Below are 22,687 nucleotides of genomic sequence, written 5' to 3' on the forward strand. Positions count from 1 at the left end.
TATGTAGAACTCAAAAAATACTCTCTTGTAAGCTGTACTCATTAAATAAAAATACCAACGAATTCATTAAACAAAAACAAAAACTCAAATCAACAATGGCAAAGCTAATAACTCCAGAAGGCTGAAACGTAGCAAAGACAAACATAGTGATAAAACATTTAACTATTAATATACTGTTTATCTCAATATGGACAGTTCCTTTGCTATGATGCAGAGGAATCAGGAGGCATGGGGATCTTATGTGGTGGATGGCATGGCAGGTTATTTGCCCAGCCCTCACTGCTGACCTAAAGGCGCCTATCTTGCTCAACAGGAACCATACAAAACAAGAGTGTATAAGCCTTTCATTGCCAGCAGGCCTGTTAATTTCCATGATGTAAAAAGTAAGTCCATCTGGCCACTAGATGGAGATCAGGTTACTCTGTCAGTGATGGGGAAGCTGCTTGCAGCCAGCAAGTGTTAAGTAAGCAGGGTATGGAGAACCTATTTTCTTTTTTCAATACTTCTGTGAAAGGCATTTTCCAAGCTCTGAAGTTAGGAGCAGATCTGTGCTGAATAAAGAGTATATAAATGAAGAATAGCTTGAAAGATCAAACAGAAAGGGAACTGTAAATGACAAACATTTGCTTGTTATTACTGTTGCCCCTGGAATGACTTCTATTTAGGTTTAGTTGTATAAACCACTTGTAATTAATAAGATGAGCTGGTCTAAATAAGAAAATTAAATAAGCTGTCTCATTACTTACCAAGCAGGGAAGAAGAGAGATATGACAAAAAATTAAAACAATGATAGATTATTAAGACAATTAGTCTTGTCTGTTTGAACATAAGAATACAGACTCATGTTTCAGTATGTATATAAGTATGCATTTTTAATATCAACCAAAATGGATCAAGGGAACTTAGGGATCAAAGGAGAATGTCAGATAACATCTATTCTAATTTTCCAAATGAAACTATCACTCAATTCTGAATTATACAACTTTATTACTAAATATGTCTTATTTCTGTAATAGCTGAGCTTTATTTTATTTTTTTTAGAGACAGGGTCTTGTTTTGTTGCCCAGGCTGGGGGGCAGTGGCTCGATCTCAGCTCCTGCAACCTCCGCCTCCCGGGTTCAGGCAATTCTTGTGCCTCAGCCTCCCAAGTAGCTGGGATTACAGGCATGCGCCACCATGCCCAGCTTAGCTGAACTTTAAACTGGAGACATAAAGTTACACATGTCCTGGAAAATGTTTGGTTTAGGGAAAGTTCAGATATTGCACTGTGTAATGTAGCTGAATATTTTGATTATTCTTGAGATGTTAGATACCATAATTCTCTTCATTTCTAACTTAATAACTACATATCCTCATTCAATAAATATTTATTCAGTTAAATCAAAACAAATAATTTGTGACAGTTTAAAAGAAAAATTCCATTTGTTATCAAATAGTTTCAATTACCAGTACATTTTAGTATATAGGAGTATGAGCATAAACAAACATATTAATTGCTTATTGCACCAATCATTGTGCTACAAGCTAGGAGTACAAAGATGTATATATAGCCAGAGAAGTAACTGGAAGAGAAGGCCTACATGATTAAAAAACAAATACAAATTCATTTTTGTAGCAGTCAAGAACAATTATTAAATGATCAGTAAAAGTCCTTTGTAAAGTTCTATTGTGAAAAATAAACTTAATCTTGACCAGATGGAAAACATGACCTTTGATCTCTACCACATATAAAATATAGAAATTCAAACACAGTAGTATTTACTATTAGGCACCAATGACTGTAATGAGAACAAGAGCTTAATTCAAAAAGAGAAGAAACTAATGTTTAGAATAATAAATGAAACAGGCCATAATTAATTGGCTTTCTAAATATTGTTATGAGTAGTAACCAACATTCAGTCTGTTGCTGTAATCATTCCATGGCATTTACTTAATCACATGTTTATTTTAGAGTCACACATTTGTTTTAGCTTAATTAAATTAATATATTTATACCCCTTCAAAAAGATTTGAGTTCTACTTTGGTGTGAGGTTTTCAAAATGTTCCTACAAGCTTTTAAGGATCTAAGAGAATTATTATTCATTCATGAATATATCTATTTCTATTTAAAGAAAATCACAAAAATAATCAATAAAATAGGAATTATTAATCAGGTATTGATGAAATAGTTGTAGAAATTTCTTATTTTGCTAATCGGCTCTTTACAGAACAACCTGGCTGGGAGGAAATTACTTTTCTTTTTGTTGTGCACATGTACCCTAAAACTTAGAGTATAATAATCAGTAAAAAAAAAAAAAAAAAGGGGGGAGGAGCCAAGATGGCCGAATAGGAACAGCTCCGGTCTACAGCTCCCAGCACGAGAGACGCAGAAGACGGGTGATTTCTGCATTTCCATCTGAGGTACCGTGTTCATCTCACTAGGGAGTGCCAGACAGTGGGCGCAGGTCAGTGGGTGAGTGCACCGTGCGCCAGCCGAAGCAGGGGCGAGGCATTGCCTCACTCGGGAAGCGCAAGGGGTCAGGGAGTTCCCTTTCCAGGGGTGACAGACGGCACCTGGAAAATCGGGCCACTCCCACCCGAATACTGTGCTTTTCCGACGGGCTTAGGAAACGGTGCCCCAGGAGAGTATAGCCCGCACCTGGCTCTGAGGGTCCTACGCCCACGGAGTCTCGCTGATTGCTAGCACAGCAGTCTGAGATCAAACAGCAAGTCGGCAGCGAGGCTGGGGGAGGGGCGCCCGCCATTGCCCAGGCTCGCTTACATAAACAAAGCAGCCAGGAAGCTTGAACTGGGTGGAGCCCACCACAGCTCAAGGAGGCCTGCCTGCCTCTGTAGGCTCCACCTCTGGGGGCAGGGCACAGACAAACAAAAAGACAGCAGTAACCTCTGCAGACTTAAATGTCCCTGTCTGACAGCTTTGAGGAGAACAGTGGTTCTCCCAGCACGCAACTGGAGATCTGAGAACGGGCTGACTGCCTCCTAAAGTGGGTCCCTGACCCCTGACCCCCGAGCAGCCTAACTGGGAGGCACCCCCCAGCAGGGGCAGACTGACACCTCACACGGCCGGCCAGGTACTCCAACAGACCTGCAGCTGAGGGTCCTGTCTGTTAGAAGGAAAACTAACAGAAAGGACATCCACACCAAAAACCCATCTGTACATCACCATCATCAAAGACCAAAAGTAGATAAAACCACAAAGATGGGGAAAAAACAGAGCAGAAAAACTGGAAACTGTAAAAAGCACAGTACCTCTCCTCCTCCAAAGGAACGCAGTTCCTCACCAGCAACGGAACAAAGCTGGACGGAGAATGACTTTGACGAGCTGAGAGAAGAAGGCTTCAGACGATCAAATTACTCCGAGCTACGGGAGGATATTCAAACCAAAGGCAAAGAAGTTGAAAACTTTGAAAAAAATTTAGAAGAATGTATAACTAGAATAACCAATACAGAGAAGTGCTTAAAGGAGCTGATGGAGCTGAAAACCAAGGCTCGAGAACTACATGAAGAATGCAGAAGCCTCAGGAGCCGACGTGATCAAATGGAAGAAAGGGTATCAGCCCTGGAAGATGAAATGAATGAAATGAAGCGAGAAGGGAAGTTTAGAGAAAAAAGAATAAAAAGAAACGAGCAAAGCCTCCAAGAAATGTGGGACTATATGAAAAGACCAAATCTACGTCTGATTGGTGTACCTGAAAGTGACGGGGAGAATGGAAACAAGTTGGAAAACACTCTGCAGGATATTATCCAGGAGAACTTCCCCAATCTAGCAAGGCAGGCCAACATTCAGATTCAGGAAATACAGAGAATGCCACAAAGATACTCCTCGAGAAGAGCAACTCCAAGACACATAATTGTCAGATTCACCAAAGTTGAAATGAAGGAAAAAATGTTAAGGGCAGCCAGAGAGAAAGGTCGGGTTACCATCAAAGGGAAGCCCATCAGACTAACAGCGGATCTCTCGGCAGAAACCCTACAAGCCAGAAGAGAGTGGGGGCCAATATTCAACATTCTTAAAGAAAAGAATTTTCAACCCAGAATTTCATATCCTGCCAAACTAAGCTTCATAAGTGAAGGAGAAATAAAATACTTTACAGACAAGCAAATGCTGAGAGATTTTGTCACCACCAGGCCTGCCCTAAAAGAGCTCCTGAAGGAAGCACTAAACATGGAAAGGCACAACCGGTACCAGCCACTGCAAAATCAGACCGAAATGTAAAGACCATCGAGACTAGGAAGAGACTGCATCAACTAACGAGCAAAATAACCAGCTAACATCATAATGACAGGATCAGATTCACACATAACAATATTAACTTTAAATGTAAATGGACTAAATGCTCCAATTAAAAGACACAGACTGGCAAATTGGATAAAGACTCAAGACCCATCAGTGTGCTGTATTCAGGAAACCCATCTCACGTACAGAGACACACATAGGCTCAAAATAAAAGGATGGAGGAAGATCTACCAAGCAAATGGAAAACAAAAAAAGGCAGGGGTTGCAATCCTAGTCTCTGATAAAACAGACTTTAATCCAACAAAGATCAAAAGAGACAAAGAAGGCCATTACATAATGGTAAAGGGATTAATTCAACAAGAAGAGCTAACTATCCTAAATATATATGCACCCAATACAGGAGCACCCAGATTCATAAAGCAAGTCCTGAGTGACCTACAAAGTGATTTAGACTCCCACACATTAATAATGGGAGACTTTAACACCCCACTGTCAACATGAGACAGATCAACGAAACAGAAAATCAACAAGGATACCCAGGAATTGAACTCAGCTCTGCACCAAGCAGACCTAATAGACATCTACAGAACTCTCCACCCCAAATCAACAGAATATACATTTTTTTCAGCACCACACCACACCTATTCCAAAATTGACCATATACTTGGAAGTAAAGCTCTCCTTAATAAATGTAAAAGAACAGAAATTATAACAAACTATCTCTCAGATCACAGTGCAATCAAGCTAGAACTCAGGATTAAGAATCTCACTCAAAACCGCTCAACTACGTGGAAACTGAACAACCTGCTCCTGAATGGCTACTGGGTACATAACGAAATGAAGGCAGAAATAAAGATGTTCTTTGAAACCAACGAGAACCAAGACACAACGTACCAGAATCTCTGGGATGCATTCAAAGCAGTGTGTAGAGGGAAATTTATAGCACTAAATGCCCACAAGAGAAAGCAGGAAAGATCCAAAATTGACACCCTAACATCACAATTAAAAGAACTAGAAAAGCAAGAGCAAACACATTCAAAAGCTAGCAAAAGGCAAGAAATAACTAAAATCAGAGCAGAACTGAAGGAAATAGAGACACAAAAAACCCTTCAAAAAATCAATGAATCCAGGAGCTGGTTTTTTGAAAGGATCAACAAAACTGATAGACCGCTAGCAAGATTAATAAAGAAAAAAAGAGAGAAGAATCAAATAGATGCAATAAAAAATGATAAAGGGGATATCACCACCGATCCCACAGAAATACAAACTACCATCAGAGAATATTACAAACACCTCTACACAAATAAACTAGAAAATCTAGAAGAAATGGATAAATTCCTCAACACATACACCCTCCCAAGACTAAACCAGGAAGAAGTTGAATCTCTGAATAGACCAATAACAGGAGCTGAAATTGTGGCAATAATCAATAGCTTACCAACCAAAAAAAGTCCAGGACCAGATGGGTTCACAGCCGAATTCTACGAGAGGTACAAGGAGGAGCTGGTACCATTCCTTCTGAAACTATTCCAATCAATAGAAAAAGAGAGAATCCTCCCTAACTCATTTTATGAGGCCAGCATCATCCTGATACCAAAGCCTGGCAGAGACACAACAAAAAAAGAGAATTTTAGACCAATATCCTTGATGAACATTGATGCAAAAATCCTCAATAAAATACTGGCAAACAGAATCCAGCAGCACATCAAAAAGCTTATCCACCATGATCAAGTGGGCTTCATCCCTGGGATGCAAGGCTGGTTCAATATACGCAAATCAATAAATGTAATCCAGCATATAAACAGAACCAAAGACAAAAACCACATGATTATCTCAATAGATGCAGAAAAGGCCTTTGACAAAATTCAACAATCCTTCATGCTAAAAACTCTCAATAAATTAGGTATTCATGGGTCGTATCTCAAAATAATAAGAGCTATTTATGACAAACCCACAGCCAATATCATACTGAATGGGCAAAAACTGGAAGCATTCCCTTTGAAAACTGGCACAAGACAGGGATGCCCTCTCTCACCACTTCTATTCAACATAGTATTGGAAGTTCTGGCCAGGGCAATTAGGCAAGAGAAGGAAATCAAGGGTATTCAATTAGGAAAAGAGGAAGTCAAATTGTCCCTGTTTGCAGATGACATGACAGTATATCTAGAAAACCCCATTGTCTCAGCCCAAAATCTCCTTAAGCTGATAAGCAACTTCAGCAAAGTCTCAGGATACAAAATCAATGTACAAAAATCACAAGCATTCGTATACATCAATAACAGACAAACAGAGAGCCAAATCCTGAGTGAACTCCCATTCACAATTGCTTCAAAGAGAATAAAATACCTAGGAATCCAACTTACAAGGGATGTGAAGGACCTCTTCAAGGAGAACTACAAACCACTGCTCAAGGAAATAAAAGAGGATACAAACAAATGGAAGAACATTCCATGCTCATGGGTAGGAAGAATCAATATCATGAAAATGGCCATCCTTCCCAAGGTAATTTACAGATTCAATGCCATCCCCATCAAGTTACCAATGACTTTCTTCACAGAATTGGAAAAAACTACTTTAAAGTTCATATGGAACCAAAAAAGAGCCCGCATCGCCAAGTCAATCCTAAGCCAAAAGAACAAAGCTGGAGGCATCACGCTACCTGACTTCAAACTATACTACAAGGCTACAGTAACCAAAACAGCATGGTACTGGTACCAAAACAGAGATATAGATCAATGGAATAGAACAGAGCCATCAGAAATAATGCCACATATCTACAACTATCTGATCTTTGACAAACCTGACAAAAACAAGAAATGGGGAAAGGATTCCCTATTTAATAAATGGTGCTGGGAAAACTGGCTAGCCATATGTAGAAAGCTGAAACTGGATCTCTTCCTTACACCTTATACAAAAATCAATTCAAGATGGATTAAAGACTTAAATGTTAGACCTAAAACCATAAAAACCCTAGAAGAAAACCTAGGCAATACCATTCAGGACATAGGCATGGGCAAGGACTTCATGTCTAAAACACCAAAAGCAATGGCAACAAAAGCCAAAATTGACAAATGGGATCTAATTAAACTAAAGAGCTTCTGCACAGCAAAGGAAACTACCATCAGAGTGAACAGGCAACCTACAAAATGGGAGAAAATTTTCACAACCTACTCATCTGACAAAGGGCTAATATCCAGAATCTACAATGAACTCCAACAAATTTACAAGAAAAAAACAAACAACCCCATCAAAAAGTGGGCAAAGGACATGAACAAACACTTCTCAAAAGAAGACATTTATGCAGCCAAAAAACACATGAAAAAATGCTCACCATCACTGGCCATCAGAGAAATGCAAATCAAAACCACAATGAGATACCATCTCACACCAGTTAGAATGGCAATCATTCAAAAGTCAGGAAACAACAGGTGCTGGAGAGGATGTGGAGAAATAGGAACACTTTTACACTGTTGGTGGGACTGTAAACTAGTTCAACCCTTGTGGAAGTCAGTGTGGCGATTCCTCAGGGATCTAGAACTAGAAATTCCATTTGACCCAGCCATCCCATTACTGGGTATATACCCAAAGGACTATAAATCATGCTGCTATAAAGACACATGCACACGTATGTTTATTGCGGCATTATTCACAATAGCAAAGACTTGGAACCAACCCAAATGTCCAATAATGATAGACTGGATTAAGAAAATGTGGCACATATACACCATGGAATACTATGCAGCCATAAAAAATGTTGAGTTCACGTCCTTTGTAGGGACATGGATGAAATTGGAAATCATCATTCTCAGTAAACTATTGCAAGAACAAAAAACCAAACACCTCATATTCTCACTCATAGGTGGGAATTGAACAATGAGAACACATGGACACAGGAAGGGGAACATCACACTTCGGGGACTGTTGTGGGGTGTGGGGAGGGGGGAGGGATGGCATTGGGAGATATACCTAATGCTAGATGACGAGTTGGTGGGTGCAGCGCACCAGCATGGCACATGTATACATATGTAACTTACCTGCACGTTGCGCACATGTACCATAGAGCCTAAAGTATAATAATAATAATAATAATAATAAAAAGAAAAAAAAAAGAGAATAGGGGACAGTGAGACTGTATTAACAGGGAGACTTCCTTCTTTCTTTTTATTTTCCAAATTGTATGTAACTTAATCATATTGTAATAATGATGGGAAATAAATACTAAAAGAAAAAAAAAAAAAGAAAGTAATGTAAACAGGAGAAGTTTTGTTCCAAAGATTAAAATAAATGAATAGCAAATAAATCCTTTTATTATATGCTTTAGTATATATAGGCATATAGCCTTCCTCATTCTTCAAATTAGTTTCAGACAGCAACTAGATTGATTAGATGATGACTAAGTCATTTCTGGAGTTATCAGGTTTCTTTTCACTTTGGTGGCCTGTTTCCATATTTTTCTCCAGTGCAGGATTGGGTCTACCTATTGTTGACTACTAAATTTGCATTACTTGGAAACAAGGAAGTTGGTAAAAAAACGTTCTATTGGATGCATATTTTTGCTCACCTTCTCTAGTTTAGAGGTTCTGGCCTTGTAATAATCTGCTGTATTCTAGTTCCTAAATGTTTCTGTTTCCTAGGTAGCATGTAGAGCTGCTGACACTGAAGATGGTAAAAGTGAGAACAGATGCAAAGGTACTACTGGAAACTGGTTAGTGCTTAAGGTTAAAAAAATAAAAGCTGCTGATTGTATTCATATGTTGTGATGTCAGTAACCTGCACATTAAAGCACTGACAGAAAAAAAGGCACATTTTTACTTTTTCATCATTTAGATGGAGAATTTGTTTTTGTCTTTTTATTTTGAATCTAAAAATTCTTTTAGTTCTTTAAGCAACTATTTTTGAGTCACTGGCCCAGAAATTTTCATGACTGTGGCATCTGGAACTAAATTTATACTTGAATGTGCACCTCTAAGAGATAAGGTGAATTCAAATGGTACCTGCATATTTCTGTCATCTTGTCCAATCATGTTTCTCCATTCCATGAGTGATCGCTGCAGACGTTCAAGTCCAGTTTCCCAAAGCCTGATGTGACCTCCCATATCAACAGTAACAACACCGCTTTTGTCCCACTCAGCTAGCAGTGCATCTGTGTCTGAAATGCTCGACAGCCATGTGGTATACGGCGAGAGAGATTCTGATCTGGAAAAAGGAATCCAAGTGAAGCTAAGAGACCACAGAAATAAAGCAGGATGGATGAGACTGCACATTGTAATGTTCTTTACTGTTGAAAAAGTATGCTCACACTACTCATTATTTTATACCTGCTTGTACCTCTGTCACCACATAGGCAGGTTATGAGGATATGCTATGAGCAAAAGTTCTTAAACAAACATGTCCAGGGTTCGTAAGCAAACATGAGGCAGGACAATCGTGAATATTAAAAAAAAAAAAAAACAGAAAGACTATTTTAAGAAAGATGTTTTTATAAGTGATCATAGTATATAACTAATTGGTAGGCCAGGAAACAAAGCTAGTTTAAACTGATTCGGTTCTCTAAACTTGCTATAAAGAATTTGCTAAGGACTACATGCTTGTATCCCCCACCAAATTCATATGTTGAAGCCCTAACCCCCGATACGATAGTATTAGGAGGTGGGTACTTTGGGAGGTAATTAGGCTTAGATGAAGTTGTGAGGGTAGAGCCCTTTTTATAGAATGGGATTAGGGCCCTTATGAGAAGAGACCAGAAAGCTTGCACTTGCATGTGGTCTCTCCCTGTTTCCTTTCCCCGCCATTCATGTTAGGATACAGCAAGAAGTTAGCCCTCTGTAAGACAGCCTTCACTAGGAACTGAATTGGCTGGCCCCTTTATTTTGGCTTTCCCAGCCTCCAGACTGAAAATAAATATTTGTCACTTAAGCTACCCACTCTATAGTATTCTGCTGTAACAGCCTGATCTAAGACAGAACTCTAATAATGAGCATATTAAAAGACAAGATATCAACAGAACCATCTGTAAGGAGCAAAAATACACTGTAATTTACTGGTTCTCTGCATTTTCCTGTATTTGTGGACGACACTAGCTTCCACTGTCAGGAAGAAAGGAACTCTATACCAGTTCATACCTCACACACCTGCAGTACTGGACTCACTCCTTAGAGGCGTAATGTCAGTGCTGAAACCAATTTCTTGTTTATGCATTCCGAATGCATTTGTATGTGATATTTTGCCTTTTCTGACTTAGAAAGTTACATGAATCTATAACAAGGAATGTATAGATTTCTTATATATTTCACACATATTTCCTTTATTATATATTTCTGACTTCTGTATATGTGTGTGTATATATATATGTATGTAATAGTAATTTCTAGGAAAGCAAATTTGTCTATAAGAGTCAACTGCATATCTTCTTTATCTGAGTATAGCTCTTATGATACAAAAGTGATACAGATTATAAATTCCAATTGTTAGTGTTGGTTTGCAAAATGCATCTGATATTTTCTATATGAAATAAATAGTCTAAAGAGATGGTCTGGTAAGAAAAACACAACAAGCTATCATTGTAGATTTTGGGAAAACACAGAACCATTACATATTAGGTAAATTCTTAGAATATTCTAAAAGATAAATCAAGACTAATTTGACATTTTTTCAGTCTGCCTTAGTTGATACTAAACACAGAGTGACAAAGGTGGCCACTCTTGGACACAGAAGACTTAGAAAATGTTCATATGAGGAGAACAACACTGGGATGGGACCATATGTTTCCGAGCTACTTTACAGGACTCCCAGAAGGGCTCAAAGAAGGTAACATTTGATACAATACATGGTACTCTATCAATAAATATTTGCTGCAGGAAAAAACTTAGTAGTTACAGATGATGGAGTAAGGGGTTATTCAAGAATAATGAAATTTATCCATTTGTAACTATGATGTTTGAAATTCTGCCAAGAACACCCAAGCTGTATGATTCTATTGAGCATTGTACCTACTAGTTGTCACTACTTAACTCTTCATAGCAAAACTTTACATTTACAGGCAATTTCTTTAATTTATTAAAAAAAAAGAATTACTGAAGAAATTACATATTTACTACAATTTGCACACTAGGTCTAAAATCTTTTCTTCACTTAAAGAATGTTTTCCTTATAAATAATAACAAAGTTTTAAATGAACACATAGAATTATAGTAGAGTGAAGCCTAAATTTATACACAGCCACATATAAAAGCTTGGCAGTACTATTTTACAAATGCAGATAATATAAAACTTTGAAGAAAGTTGTGTGAGAGCAAAAGTGATGTATTCATTTTGGCCCTGAAGTTACATACAGTTTTATTGTATTTTCTATTATTTGAAATTAGCTATCAATTGGAAAATTCCTGATATCTAGCAGAATGCTAAATCTAAGCTACTAGCAAAAAAACTGAAGTCCAGATGGGTTGTTCCCTTGGATTTTATACATATGTCAAAAAAAGCAGTAGTTAAGAGAAACTCAGGACATACTGACAATGAAACAGACTCTAAATTCATACTGACAATGAAACAGACTCTTGACACTTGAAATGTGGCAAGTCCAAATGGAGACGTGCTTTAAGTGTAAAATATATAACTGAATTTCAGAGACTTAGGAAAAAAAAAGGAATGTAAAATATTTCATTTAAAAATTTCATATTGACTACATGTCAAAATAATAATATTTTGGATACATTGGGTTAAATAAAAGATATTAAAATTAATTTCACCTTAAAACAATATTTTAGTGTATCTACCAAGAAATATATAATTACATATATGGCTTTCATTATATTTCCGTTGGACAGTGCAGCTCTAACTGAATGAATTATGGTGGCCAGCTGGCTCTGGGCTGTGCACATAGCTGCTCTTCCAGATGTTCTTTCCATGGCAGGTATAACATGTGATTCATACAGAAGTTAAAAGAGAAAAACGCTGAAATAAAAAACTAGTGAGAGAAATGACTATAAATACTGGAAAAAATTATCAATGTTTTAGATATGTTAAAAAAGATGTTATTTGCTTGTTACTTGAATTAGTATATTTTAATGAGCATATAATTGAGATGGAATATGCAATTTCCTCAAATGATTAAAAGCCATTTTCCATTAAACCAACACATTAGGATGTTCCAAGAAGTCATACTTATATCTGTTGGAAGAAGTAAATCTATTTCTTTGAATAATGATTTTGTTTTTATATTTTTTTAATCTGATTAAAGCGTCCTAAGAAATGAAGCTGTGTTTCTGAGTTATCTGTGCTATCATGCTGAGCTATTTTCTTCTAGGGGTTGGAGAAGGGGGAAGAAAGGAAGCCTGGTGACATTTTGGGTGACTGACAGATTCTGGTGTCCCTCGTCTTCCTCTGCAGGCCCTCCAGGCTACTCTGCTAGAGCTTCTAGCCAAGACTTCAACCACTGTGTTGTGAGGGCTCAGTGGCAATGTGAGGGAGTACATGAGAGGAGCAGATGTGATTGCAATCTAGGTCAAAATAGAGTAGAAAGATTAGAGAAAGAAGGCTTTGGTGTGGAGGGCAAAGAAAGGGAAAAAGAGGAACCTAGGATAAGTAGGCCAAAGCAGGTGCAAGCTTAGGTTGGAAGAGGGAAATAAGGCATGGATGCGCCCAGAAAGGGATGGGCTCCAGGTGATGATGCCTGTGTTCTTCAAGGGAGAGATCAAGCTTTATTGTTTCTGTTTTTAAATCCTCAGTTTACCTAGTTTAAATGCTTTGCTTCCACAGTGGGACAATAATGAAGGAGGCAAACAGTAATGAGTCCTATTCTAAAGCTTTGGGATCCTTTGGCTATTGTACAACCTTCCTGACTGCAGATGCATAATAACATATATCAAAACAATATTAAAGAAATCTATTTAAATTCTTTTGATATTTTGAACACATTTACTTCAGAAAATAAATATACAAAGTTAATAAGTATTATAATTTTTGTAATACTAAAAATGCTATTTCAGATACAGAAAAACTTATTAGAACAGATCAAACAAAAGAGAACAAAGACTTGCAGGCTGTTTGACTTATACCTATGTAACACTGGAATATTTTTACGAAATGAAAATAAAAATGCCAGGAAAATATTCAGAAGAACAGCAAGATAGAAACCAACTGTAACTAGAAAAAAAAGAGCTTGCTATTTAAAGAAGCAAAAAAGTACTCATTTATTCAGAGTACTTAGCAAGAATTTACTCATTTTTTATGACATACTAAGCTAAGAACAAAGGTGAAATGGATTACCTGGGAATAGGGATATATCGGAGTTTCTTCGATTGAAGATCAGTGACTTCTATATAACCAGATGTCTGTGGAGGAGTAACATCTACAAACAAGTCATGACATTAGCCAAGTATTAAATTACTGCAAGATACCAAAATGGTGCTAAAAGCGGAATCAAATTATCCGTAGCCTAGGGTAGAACGCTGGGATCTACTTGACAAGGTACTGGGTCAACCCTCATGGCTAGACTCTGAGAAATATGCTTCCCTCAGGGAAGCATATTGGGCTGTGATTCTTTACTGTCAGAAAATAACCTAAGTTATTTTCATTGTCTTTGATAGCTTCCCAAGATGAGTCAATGTTTTTGCACTTATAGTTTTTTTTTTAATATTTCATCATCTGAACTGTTTTTCCTTCTTAGGAAGCAACAACAATGCAGTAAAATGTGGTGGAATTGGCACACTCTCTAATTAGACTGACGTGGTAGGAAGTCCTGCTTCTGTCCGAGCTGTGTTATGTTGGTCAAATTATTGACCTCTCTGAGGCCTGCTTTCTTCATTTGTAAAATGGGGATAATAACCTCAGATGACCACAGCATCTGAGCATCATAAGCATTATCTTGAAGATTAGATGAAATTAGTAAATGCAAAGCACCGACAGGGGTTGCTCATCACACAGTATCTGTCATTATTAGGTCCCTGCAAGACAGGGGAAGGTGAGGTGAGGATGGGGCAGTGAGGTGAGGACTCTGGAGTTTGGATTATAATCCCAAAAGACACAATCCTGAATGCCATTATTCTGATTGTTGAAATCCCAAAAGATAGGTAAAAGTCCCTAAAGTTTAAAATCCTGAAAATCACAATCACAGTATAATTGCATCATGTTATACGGAGCTATTACTTTGTTACTGTCTTTGTTTGGAAATTAAGTATGGTTTAAGGAGATGCATATAGGTGCCAAGTTGACAAAGGGTGTATTTGTGGACTTAATTTTAGGTGTCAGTTGGACTGATTATGGAATACCTAGAAACCTGGTAAAGAATTATTTTGGTTGTATCTGTAATCTGGAAAAGAGATTAGTATGTGAGTATGAGGGAACCAGGTGGTGAAGACCTGCCCTCAATATTGGTGGACATCATCCCATCAGCCAAGAGCCTAGAGGGGACAAATACAGAAGGTGAATTGGTCTCTGAGAGGTGGGACAGTCTTTTCTTCAACTGCCAAACATACCGATATGCATGACATTTCCCTTTTGACCAATTGCTTTATGAATATGGCTCATGTGTTCATAACTGTTATACTCATGTGATGTCATTAGTGTACTTGAGTGTTTATGCTTGCAAAAAGTGTATGTCATTATTGCCTATTTTATTGTGCAAGGTGGTTTGTGAAGTCTTCTGCTGTTTTTGTTTGTTTGTCTGTTTGTTTTTTGGAGACAGAGTCTCACTCTTGTTGCCCAGGCTGGAGTGCAGTGGTATAATCTTGGCTCACTGCAACCTCTGCCTCCTCTGTTCAAGTGATTCTCGTGCCTCAGCCTCCCGAGTAGCTGGGATTATAGGCACCTGCCACCAAGCCCAGCTAACTTTTGTATTTTTAGTAGAGACGGGGTTTCACCATGTTGGCCAGGCTGGTCTCGAACTCATGACCCCAAGTGATCTGCCTGCCTCGGCCTCCCAAAGTGCAGGGATTACAGGTGTGAGCCACCACCCCCGGCCTGTTCTGCTGTTTTTATGTTTCTCAAATAAATCTTTTTAAAAAAATGTACATAAATATATTTTAAATAATTTTAAAATTATTTTTTCCAGAATTATATTTTCAAGATTTTCATCTTTTGGGATTGTGCCAGAATTTTAGACTTTAGGAATATTTATCTTTCTTTTGGGATTTCAACATTTGGGGTTATGGCATGGGGACTGTGTTTTTTGGGATTATGATCAGCTCTCAGGATCCTGGATAGTAAAGAATATGAAAAGTTGGGGGAAGATAAAGAGATGAAGGGTCCAGAGCCCTCAATTAATTCTATAATTGTTATACTCATGTGATGTCATTAGTATACCTTAGTGTTTTCCAGCAAATTCCTGTGCTATACTGATTTGTATTCCACAGCCCTGAGTAACCATCATCCTCAAAATTATTAGCTGCCACCATGGTGTGTCAGAAACACTGCTTAGTCTTCACAGAGAGTGCTTCTGATACTGACAACAACAAAGACTAATAATTCCTGTCTGAGAGATGAGGAAACTGAGGCTTATAGAGGTAATGTAACAATATGACTTATTTGGGGTGATACAGCTGGAGAGTGATGGAGATGGCTTCAAACCCAGGCCTTTTTAGCACTAAAATCTATGCTCTGGCCACCACTCCACACAAGTGATGGCAATGGCTTTCAAAGCCAGGCCTTTTTAGCACTAAAATCTATGCTCTGGCCACCACTCCACACAACTTCTATGTGAGTTGGCCCTAGTGAAATAGCTATTTGTAAAATATCCCATTTTATAAAATCTTGGCCACCAAGTTCTCTTAAAAAAAACTCCCCTACACAAAACCCAAGCTTTTTAAGATTTTTGTCTATCTGTTTCTCTAATCTTTGATGACAATTTCTGATTAGAATGATATATTTATCTATTCATCCATCCATCCATCCATCCATCCATCCATCCATCCATCCATCCATCCATCCATCCATCCATCCATCTTTTATTACAATTTCTGGTTGGAATGAAGTATCCAGGATGTCCTGGATAAATTCAAATTTGAATTTATCAAATGTAGTTTACAAAAAACAAGAAACTTGACATTTTTATTTCATGCATGTAGTTGAAGGTTTTTAAATAGGCCAGCTGAAAAACTCGACATATCTCTTATTTATTTAACAAATGTGTTTGAGCATATTTTGCACCAGACATCATATGAAGCAGTGAGGATACAGAAAAGAGATGTGGTCTCTGACTTTGAGACGTTCACAGTAAAATGAGGAAAGTTCCTTTTTATTAAACCATTGTGGGCCTCTGGGGACTTGGAAAGGATTCTAGAGTAGGAATCACAGTCCTGAGGCCAGGTATGAGCGCAGAGCTAGGCAATGGGTTGTCCCAAGAAACAAACAGCTCAGCAGGAAGAAAAGGTAATGTCCAAGGAGAGGAATGGGTAAGAAAATAGAGTTACTATAGTAATTTGACCACCCAGCTGGATTAGCTGTTTTCAAGTGGCCATTTGCACAAAATGAATATGCTTATTGTAAGCCACACACAATCTGCACTGGAAATTCTGCCTGTGATATAAGGTCAATCTTGGATAAAGTTTTGTATCATACATCATTTTTAACAATTCCTGCTACTTGAACCTAGCTGAAGTAGGTTGAATTATTTATAGCTCAGGGTTCTTTGCCAAGAGTGACCAGTTACTGAAGCTATAGAGATGAGTGGAGCTGCCTCGCTAACTAACTTACTCATATATTGGCTTGCCACTTGGAGGCACTTTTACAAATAAGGAACAGTATTAAGTTGAGCTACTGCCATCAGCACTTTTAGATTGCCTGTGAAAGCAAAGTAAGCCAACTTATTTTAAAATATCTTTTTTTCCCATATCTTTCTTTTCTTTTACTTTGCTAACTAAATCCATGGTGAGAAAATGCAATAATGACTGTGTCTACTATTTCAAGAAGTAGAAAGCAAGAATTTTACTCCTGGTATTAAGAACTATTTTCATATATCAGAGAAGGGTAATTGTGGCTACAAATCACTTCAGGGAAATAGTAAAGGTGATGGTAGTGGTGGTAGTAGCAGTAAGCACTTTAAAAATAATAAAAATTGATGTTTACTGATTTGAAAATAAGTCCGCTCAGAAGAAAAGAATATTTACAAAAAGATTCTTGAACAGAATACTTGACTGAATTAAGGAAGTGAAAACTGTGGCCAGGTTTCCCTCCAAACTTAGCCAAGTCCTCATCCATCCATTTTAAACGTTTTAACACTGGAGTGAGGATGGAGGCTCAGTAAATTTCCATTACATTTATAATCCAGGTGGATTTCAAAGATAGGTATAAATTGTATTTAGGGATTAGTTCACTAACCATTAAAGGGAAGTCATTGCAGCAGTGTTTATCACATAGCTCCCATGAACAGTGGGGACAGTTTACATGCACAGTGCCAAGGTTAGAAGGAGGTATTAAAAACTGTCAGGCAAAACAACCAAGACAATTTTCAGAGGGAAGGTGAAATGCTATTTAAAAACTCACTCCTTCTAGAAATGTAATTTGATGTGCACCTATTAATCACTGGGTTTAATACACTTCTGTGTTCACAGATAAAAAGAGTGATGTGTGCCCCCAAACTGTGCTGATACCAAATTTTTGATTTTACCCAAAGTTCAAAAAAACATTGTACTGCTTTCAATCAAGAATCATTATTTTGTGTTTAAAGAGCTCAGACCTATGGTTTAAAAAAAGCTAATATTTAGCTAGAAGAAAAACAGTTGGAAGAAAGCAATAAATTTCTCCCCATCTGCATTAAATAAAAGCTACCTCATTATTGTGAAAGCCACCAGGAGAGTAGTCTTTACAGTTGATTTCTTTATAAAAGGCTGATATACGTTAGTTCCAGGCTAATTAGATGGTTGGATTTGATTTACTTTACAAAATTATTCTAGCTTGAATTTTCATCAGAGATCTACATGCACATAGAATTAAGTATCAAAAAGGCTTAAAGAACAAATAGCCCCTGCTTTACCCCCTACCCGCCCCCACCACCCCGCCATTTCCTGCCCCCTAGAGACACTTTCAACTTTTTAAGCTATTTCTGTGGTATTCACCTTCATCATTATGGTGCCCTCTTGATGTTTCAGCTTCAGGCATTATCTCTTGCCTTCCTCCCAAGCAAGAAGAGAGTTTAACTCTTTTTCATTCCCCAATCCCCCACTCCCAATTTTCCCATCCCCCCAAACATTCATATAATTTTGCTTGGATTAACATCCAGTGCTTATATTATTATAATTATCTAAATGCTAATCACAGCTTTGCTATGTCATATTATCATTACTTTTTCCTGTATAACTTTTTGCTTTTATTGGAGCTAATAAGCATCATGTTTTGTTTGTTTAGTTTTATTTAGTACAAATTTATTCCCAAGGTTCCCTAATTGTTAAGATCTCTAAATATGTTCATATATATTGGGCTTATCAATTTCAATTTCTAAGAGACATCTCTCCTGAAATGTCATTTGTTCTAATCTGAGGCCTGTGCATTGCTGTCACCCTGGGATCTTCCTTCACCATGCTCCTAGGGATTTTCATTCTTTCTCTCTTTTTTTACAGCCCACATTTATAAAATTCTTCCCCCATGCCAGACATTGTCCTAAGCACTTTATATACGTTTGGAATATTTTAGTAACACTACTTAAGCAAAAGAAGGGAAATAAAACTCCTAGCAACTAAGAGAAAAATGGCTAAATAGGCAGTTCTTGGAAGAGTAAATGGCAACATAAGAAAGGATGCTCAAATGTACTAGAAGTCAGAAAAAGGTAATGTGAAACCACAATAAAAGGTTTGACCCTTACAAGAGTAGATTAGGATGGGATGCACCAGGACCCCCTTTATGCTACTGGAACACCTTTGGTAATTCTGCTCCTAAATATGCTCCCTACAGACTCAACATATCCACAAGCAGACAGGTGCAAGGCTATTCATAGCACCATTATTTGTAATAGCAAAAACCTGGAAAAAAACTAAATTTGCACTGACAAATAAGAGATGAATAAATTGTTGTATGTGAAGCAGTGAAAATAAAAGTAGAACTATCAGTATGGATGATGACAAAGGTCTCTCTTTGACTGAACTGTAGTCAGGCTTTTCTGAATATTCTTCCCAACTAGTTCCCAACTCTGGGGCCTCTGTGTTCATCTCTGCATTGTTCAATGCTAACAAGAATCCTGCTAAGTCAGTTTAACCAGAATCCCTAACCCTTGATATCTGATTGGGTTCCCCATTCTTCACCATCCCCCAGGTGATGTCAGATCACTCTGGGCTGCTCTCAGCAAGGATTCTGTTAGGTTTGTTCAGCCAGAATTCCCTCTTACCCTAGATGTTTTCTCTCAGTAATTTTCCATCCACTGACCCCCACCCTACTCCTTCACTTATTTCCACTTTTCCTTGTTATATTCAGAGTTGAGCCCCATCTCTCTCCCTTACTACAAAACTTCTTTGCAGTCATCCCTATACCTATCAAGATGGCCCTGCATAAAGCCTACCTTCCCATTTTGTAACAAATGTCATGAATGATTTTTTTCTTTAGCAACAAATCTCACAAACATGATGGTGAAAAAAACAGACCAAGTTACAGAAGAATAAATACAATATGATATTATTTATACAAAGTTTAAAAACATAAAAAAAGCTATATATTATTTTGTGAATGATAAGTACTGAACTCACATTCAGAACAGAGATTACCTCTGGTTTGTCAAAAGTGAAGGGGATGAGAACACAGGAGTCTCTCTGACCATACTGGTAATGACTTACCAATATGGGTGGTGGGTGCAAAGATGTTCATTGTATTTTTCTTTAAACTTTTGTAGGCCTGAGATATTTTGTGAAAAATTAAAATACACATGGAAACATAAACACACTCTTCCCGTCCCTAAATAGGAAGTGCTATGAGAGAGTATGACAAGGGCACCTAATTTAGATTTGAACAAGACCTTTTGAGGAAGTGACATTTAAACTGAGACCTGACAGATGAGAATGAGTTTGGGGGCTGGGGGGAAGGGGTACAGCAGAAAGTTGGGAAGAATTTTGTAAATTCAAATGAACTGAAAGAAATCAGAGAGTTATGTAATGGACAAATCATGCTGGATCTTTTAAGCCAAGTTAAAATTTCTAAACTTCATCCTAAGGACAATGTGACCTGAGTTGTGGTTTAAAATATTACTTTCTGACTAAAACAATTTTGAAAATGAAGAACAAAGTGGAAGAATCTATACTACTTGAGTCAACCAAGACTCACTATAAAATATAAAGCTATAAAGCAATCAAGAGAGTATGGTATTAGTAAAGGGATAGACACATAGACCAATGGAACACAATAGAGAATCCTGAAATAGACCCACTCATGTGGGCAGCTGATTTTCAGCAGAGGTCTAAAGGCAGTGCAAAAGAGAAAGGACAGGACAGTCTTTTCAGCAAATGGTGCTGGTGCTGGAACAATCTAATATCTCTATGCAATTAAAATAAAGAGCCTCAGTCCATACCTTAAACCATGTAAAAAATTAACTCAAAATGGATCATAAATCTAAATGTAAAATATAGAACTATAAAACTTCTAGAAGAAAACATAGAAGATTTGCGCTTCATCAAAATAAGAGAAAATGTTTGGAAAGTATATCTCTGACACTGAACTTTTATCTACACTAAAGAACACTCAGAGTTCAGGAGTTTGAGACCAGCCTGGGCAACATGGCAAAACCCTGTCTCTACAAAAAAATACAAAAATTAGCCAGATGTGGTGGCATGTGCCTGTAGTCTCAGCTACTCAGTAGCCTGAGTTGGGTGCTGCTTGAGCCTGGGAGGCAGAGGCTACAGTGAGCTGATATCGCATCACCACACTCCAGCTTGGGCAACAGACCAAGACCTTGTCTCAAAACAAACAAACAAAAGGAATGCTCGAAACTCATTAATAAGAAAATAAATAACCCGACTTAAAAATGGGCAAAAGATCTGAAAGATATTTTATTAAAGAAGATACACATAAAACAAAATGCTCAACATCATTAAGTGCTAGGGAAAATGCAAATTAAAATCATAATGAGAAATCACCACACTCACTAGAATGGTGAGAAACTGACAATACCAAGTGCTGACAGGGATGCAGTGCAACTGAAACCTCCATTCATTGCTGATAGAAATGCAAAATGGTATTTCCACTTTGGGAAATAGTTTGGCAGTTTCATCATATGATGCAAAAATGCCATTCCTAGGCATTTACTCAAAAGAAGCAAAACCTTATGTTCACTTAAAAACCTGCCCACAAATGTTCATAGTGGCCTTACTCTTTATTGCCCAAAACTGGAAACAACCAATAAATATGTCACCTTGTGAATGGATAAACAAAATGTGGTACATCTATATAATAGGCAACCACTTGGCAATTAAAAAAAAAAAAACTAACGATACACACATAACATAAAAAATAAATAAATAAATGATTCTCAAATGCACTGTATTAATTGAAAGACGCCAGACTCAAAAGACCACATACTACATGATTCCATTTATATCATATTCTGGTAAAGGCAAATCTATAAGAAAAGAAATCAGGTCAGTGATAAGTTGTGGGTAAGTGGAGGCATTGACCACAAAATGGAATGGGGGAAGTTTTTGGGGTGATGAAACTCTTCTATATCAAGTGTGGTAGTGGTTGTCCAACTGTTTGTGTCTGCCAAACTCACAGAACTATACACTAGAAATGGTGAATTTTACTGTATATAAACTGAGCTTAAGAACCAATGTACACTGTACTTTAAAAACATCACCCTGTCTGATGTGTGGAAAAGGGTAGGAGGGGAAAAGAGTGGAAGAGGTAACAATATCAGAAGGCTATGGCAACATTTCAGTGTACGATGGTGGTGCTTTGGATGGGATATTGGTAACAAAATTGGAGACAAGTGGATGGATACAAGATATATTTGCAAGGCTGTATATCAGGACACGGTGATTGCTGATGGATGAGATGTGGAGGGTGAGGGAGAAGAGGTATCAAGGTGAGTCCCAGATTTCTGGGTGAATGAAGGTGCACTAACCTCTGGTACATAACTTCTTGTAATTCCTGGAATGCTCTGCCAAGTCCTTGCATCTTTCACATGGAGTACCCCTTTCCTGGACCAAATCCTTCAACTGATTAACTCTCATCTTTCAAGAGTCAACTCATAGTCTCCAGAATGGATTGTAAACTTTTCCTTTGTGTTTATATATCACCTTGTGAATATTCCTATCTTATTATTCTGTACTAGAATTGTCAGTTTATTCATCTGCCTCTTCTACCACAAAAAACATTTTAAGGAAATGGTGATTTATTTTCCATGAGTTTCAGTTGGGAAGAAACAAATTCCAAATGTTATCATATAATCAGAACTTTTCAAACCCTGTTTCAGATTATTATAATACATTTAGCATTATATTTGTGAAGTCCACACTAACACAATGCATATAGACACAAGATTA

General features: G+C 37.6%; 1 protein-coding gene across 2 annotated transcripts in view; it reads right to left on the minus strand.

The window, feature by feature from the left end:
- VWA8 (von Willebrand factor A domain containing 8) overlaps positions 1 to 22,687 on the minus strand; it is a 393,780-nt gene that overhangs the window by 100,472 nt on the left and 270,621 nt on the right. For both annotated transcript variants that reach the window (XR_010123553.1, XM_054445896.2), the window contains exons 36-37: positions 13,503 to 13,584; positions 9,233 to 9,434 (exon numbers count right to left, since the gene is read on the minus strand). Coding sequence is in view for 1 of the 2 variants with exons in the window: in XM_054445896.2 (XP_054301871.2) it covers positions 9,233 to 9,434; positions 13,503 to 13,584 (284 nt within the window). In the remaining variant the exon portion in view is untranslated. The remainder of the gene's footprint in view (positions 1 to 9,232; positions 9,435 to 13,502; positions 13,585 to 22,687) is intronic.

This window comes from Pongo pygmaeus, chromosome 14 (assembly GCF_028885625.2).
Source record: "Pongo pygmaeus isolate AG05252 chromosome 14, NHGRI_mPonPyg2-v2.0_pri, whole genome shotgun sequence".
Lineage (NCBI taxonomy): Eukaryota > Metazoa > Chordata > Mammalia > Primates > Hominidae > Pongo > Pongo pygmaeus.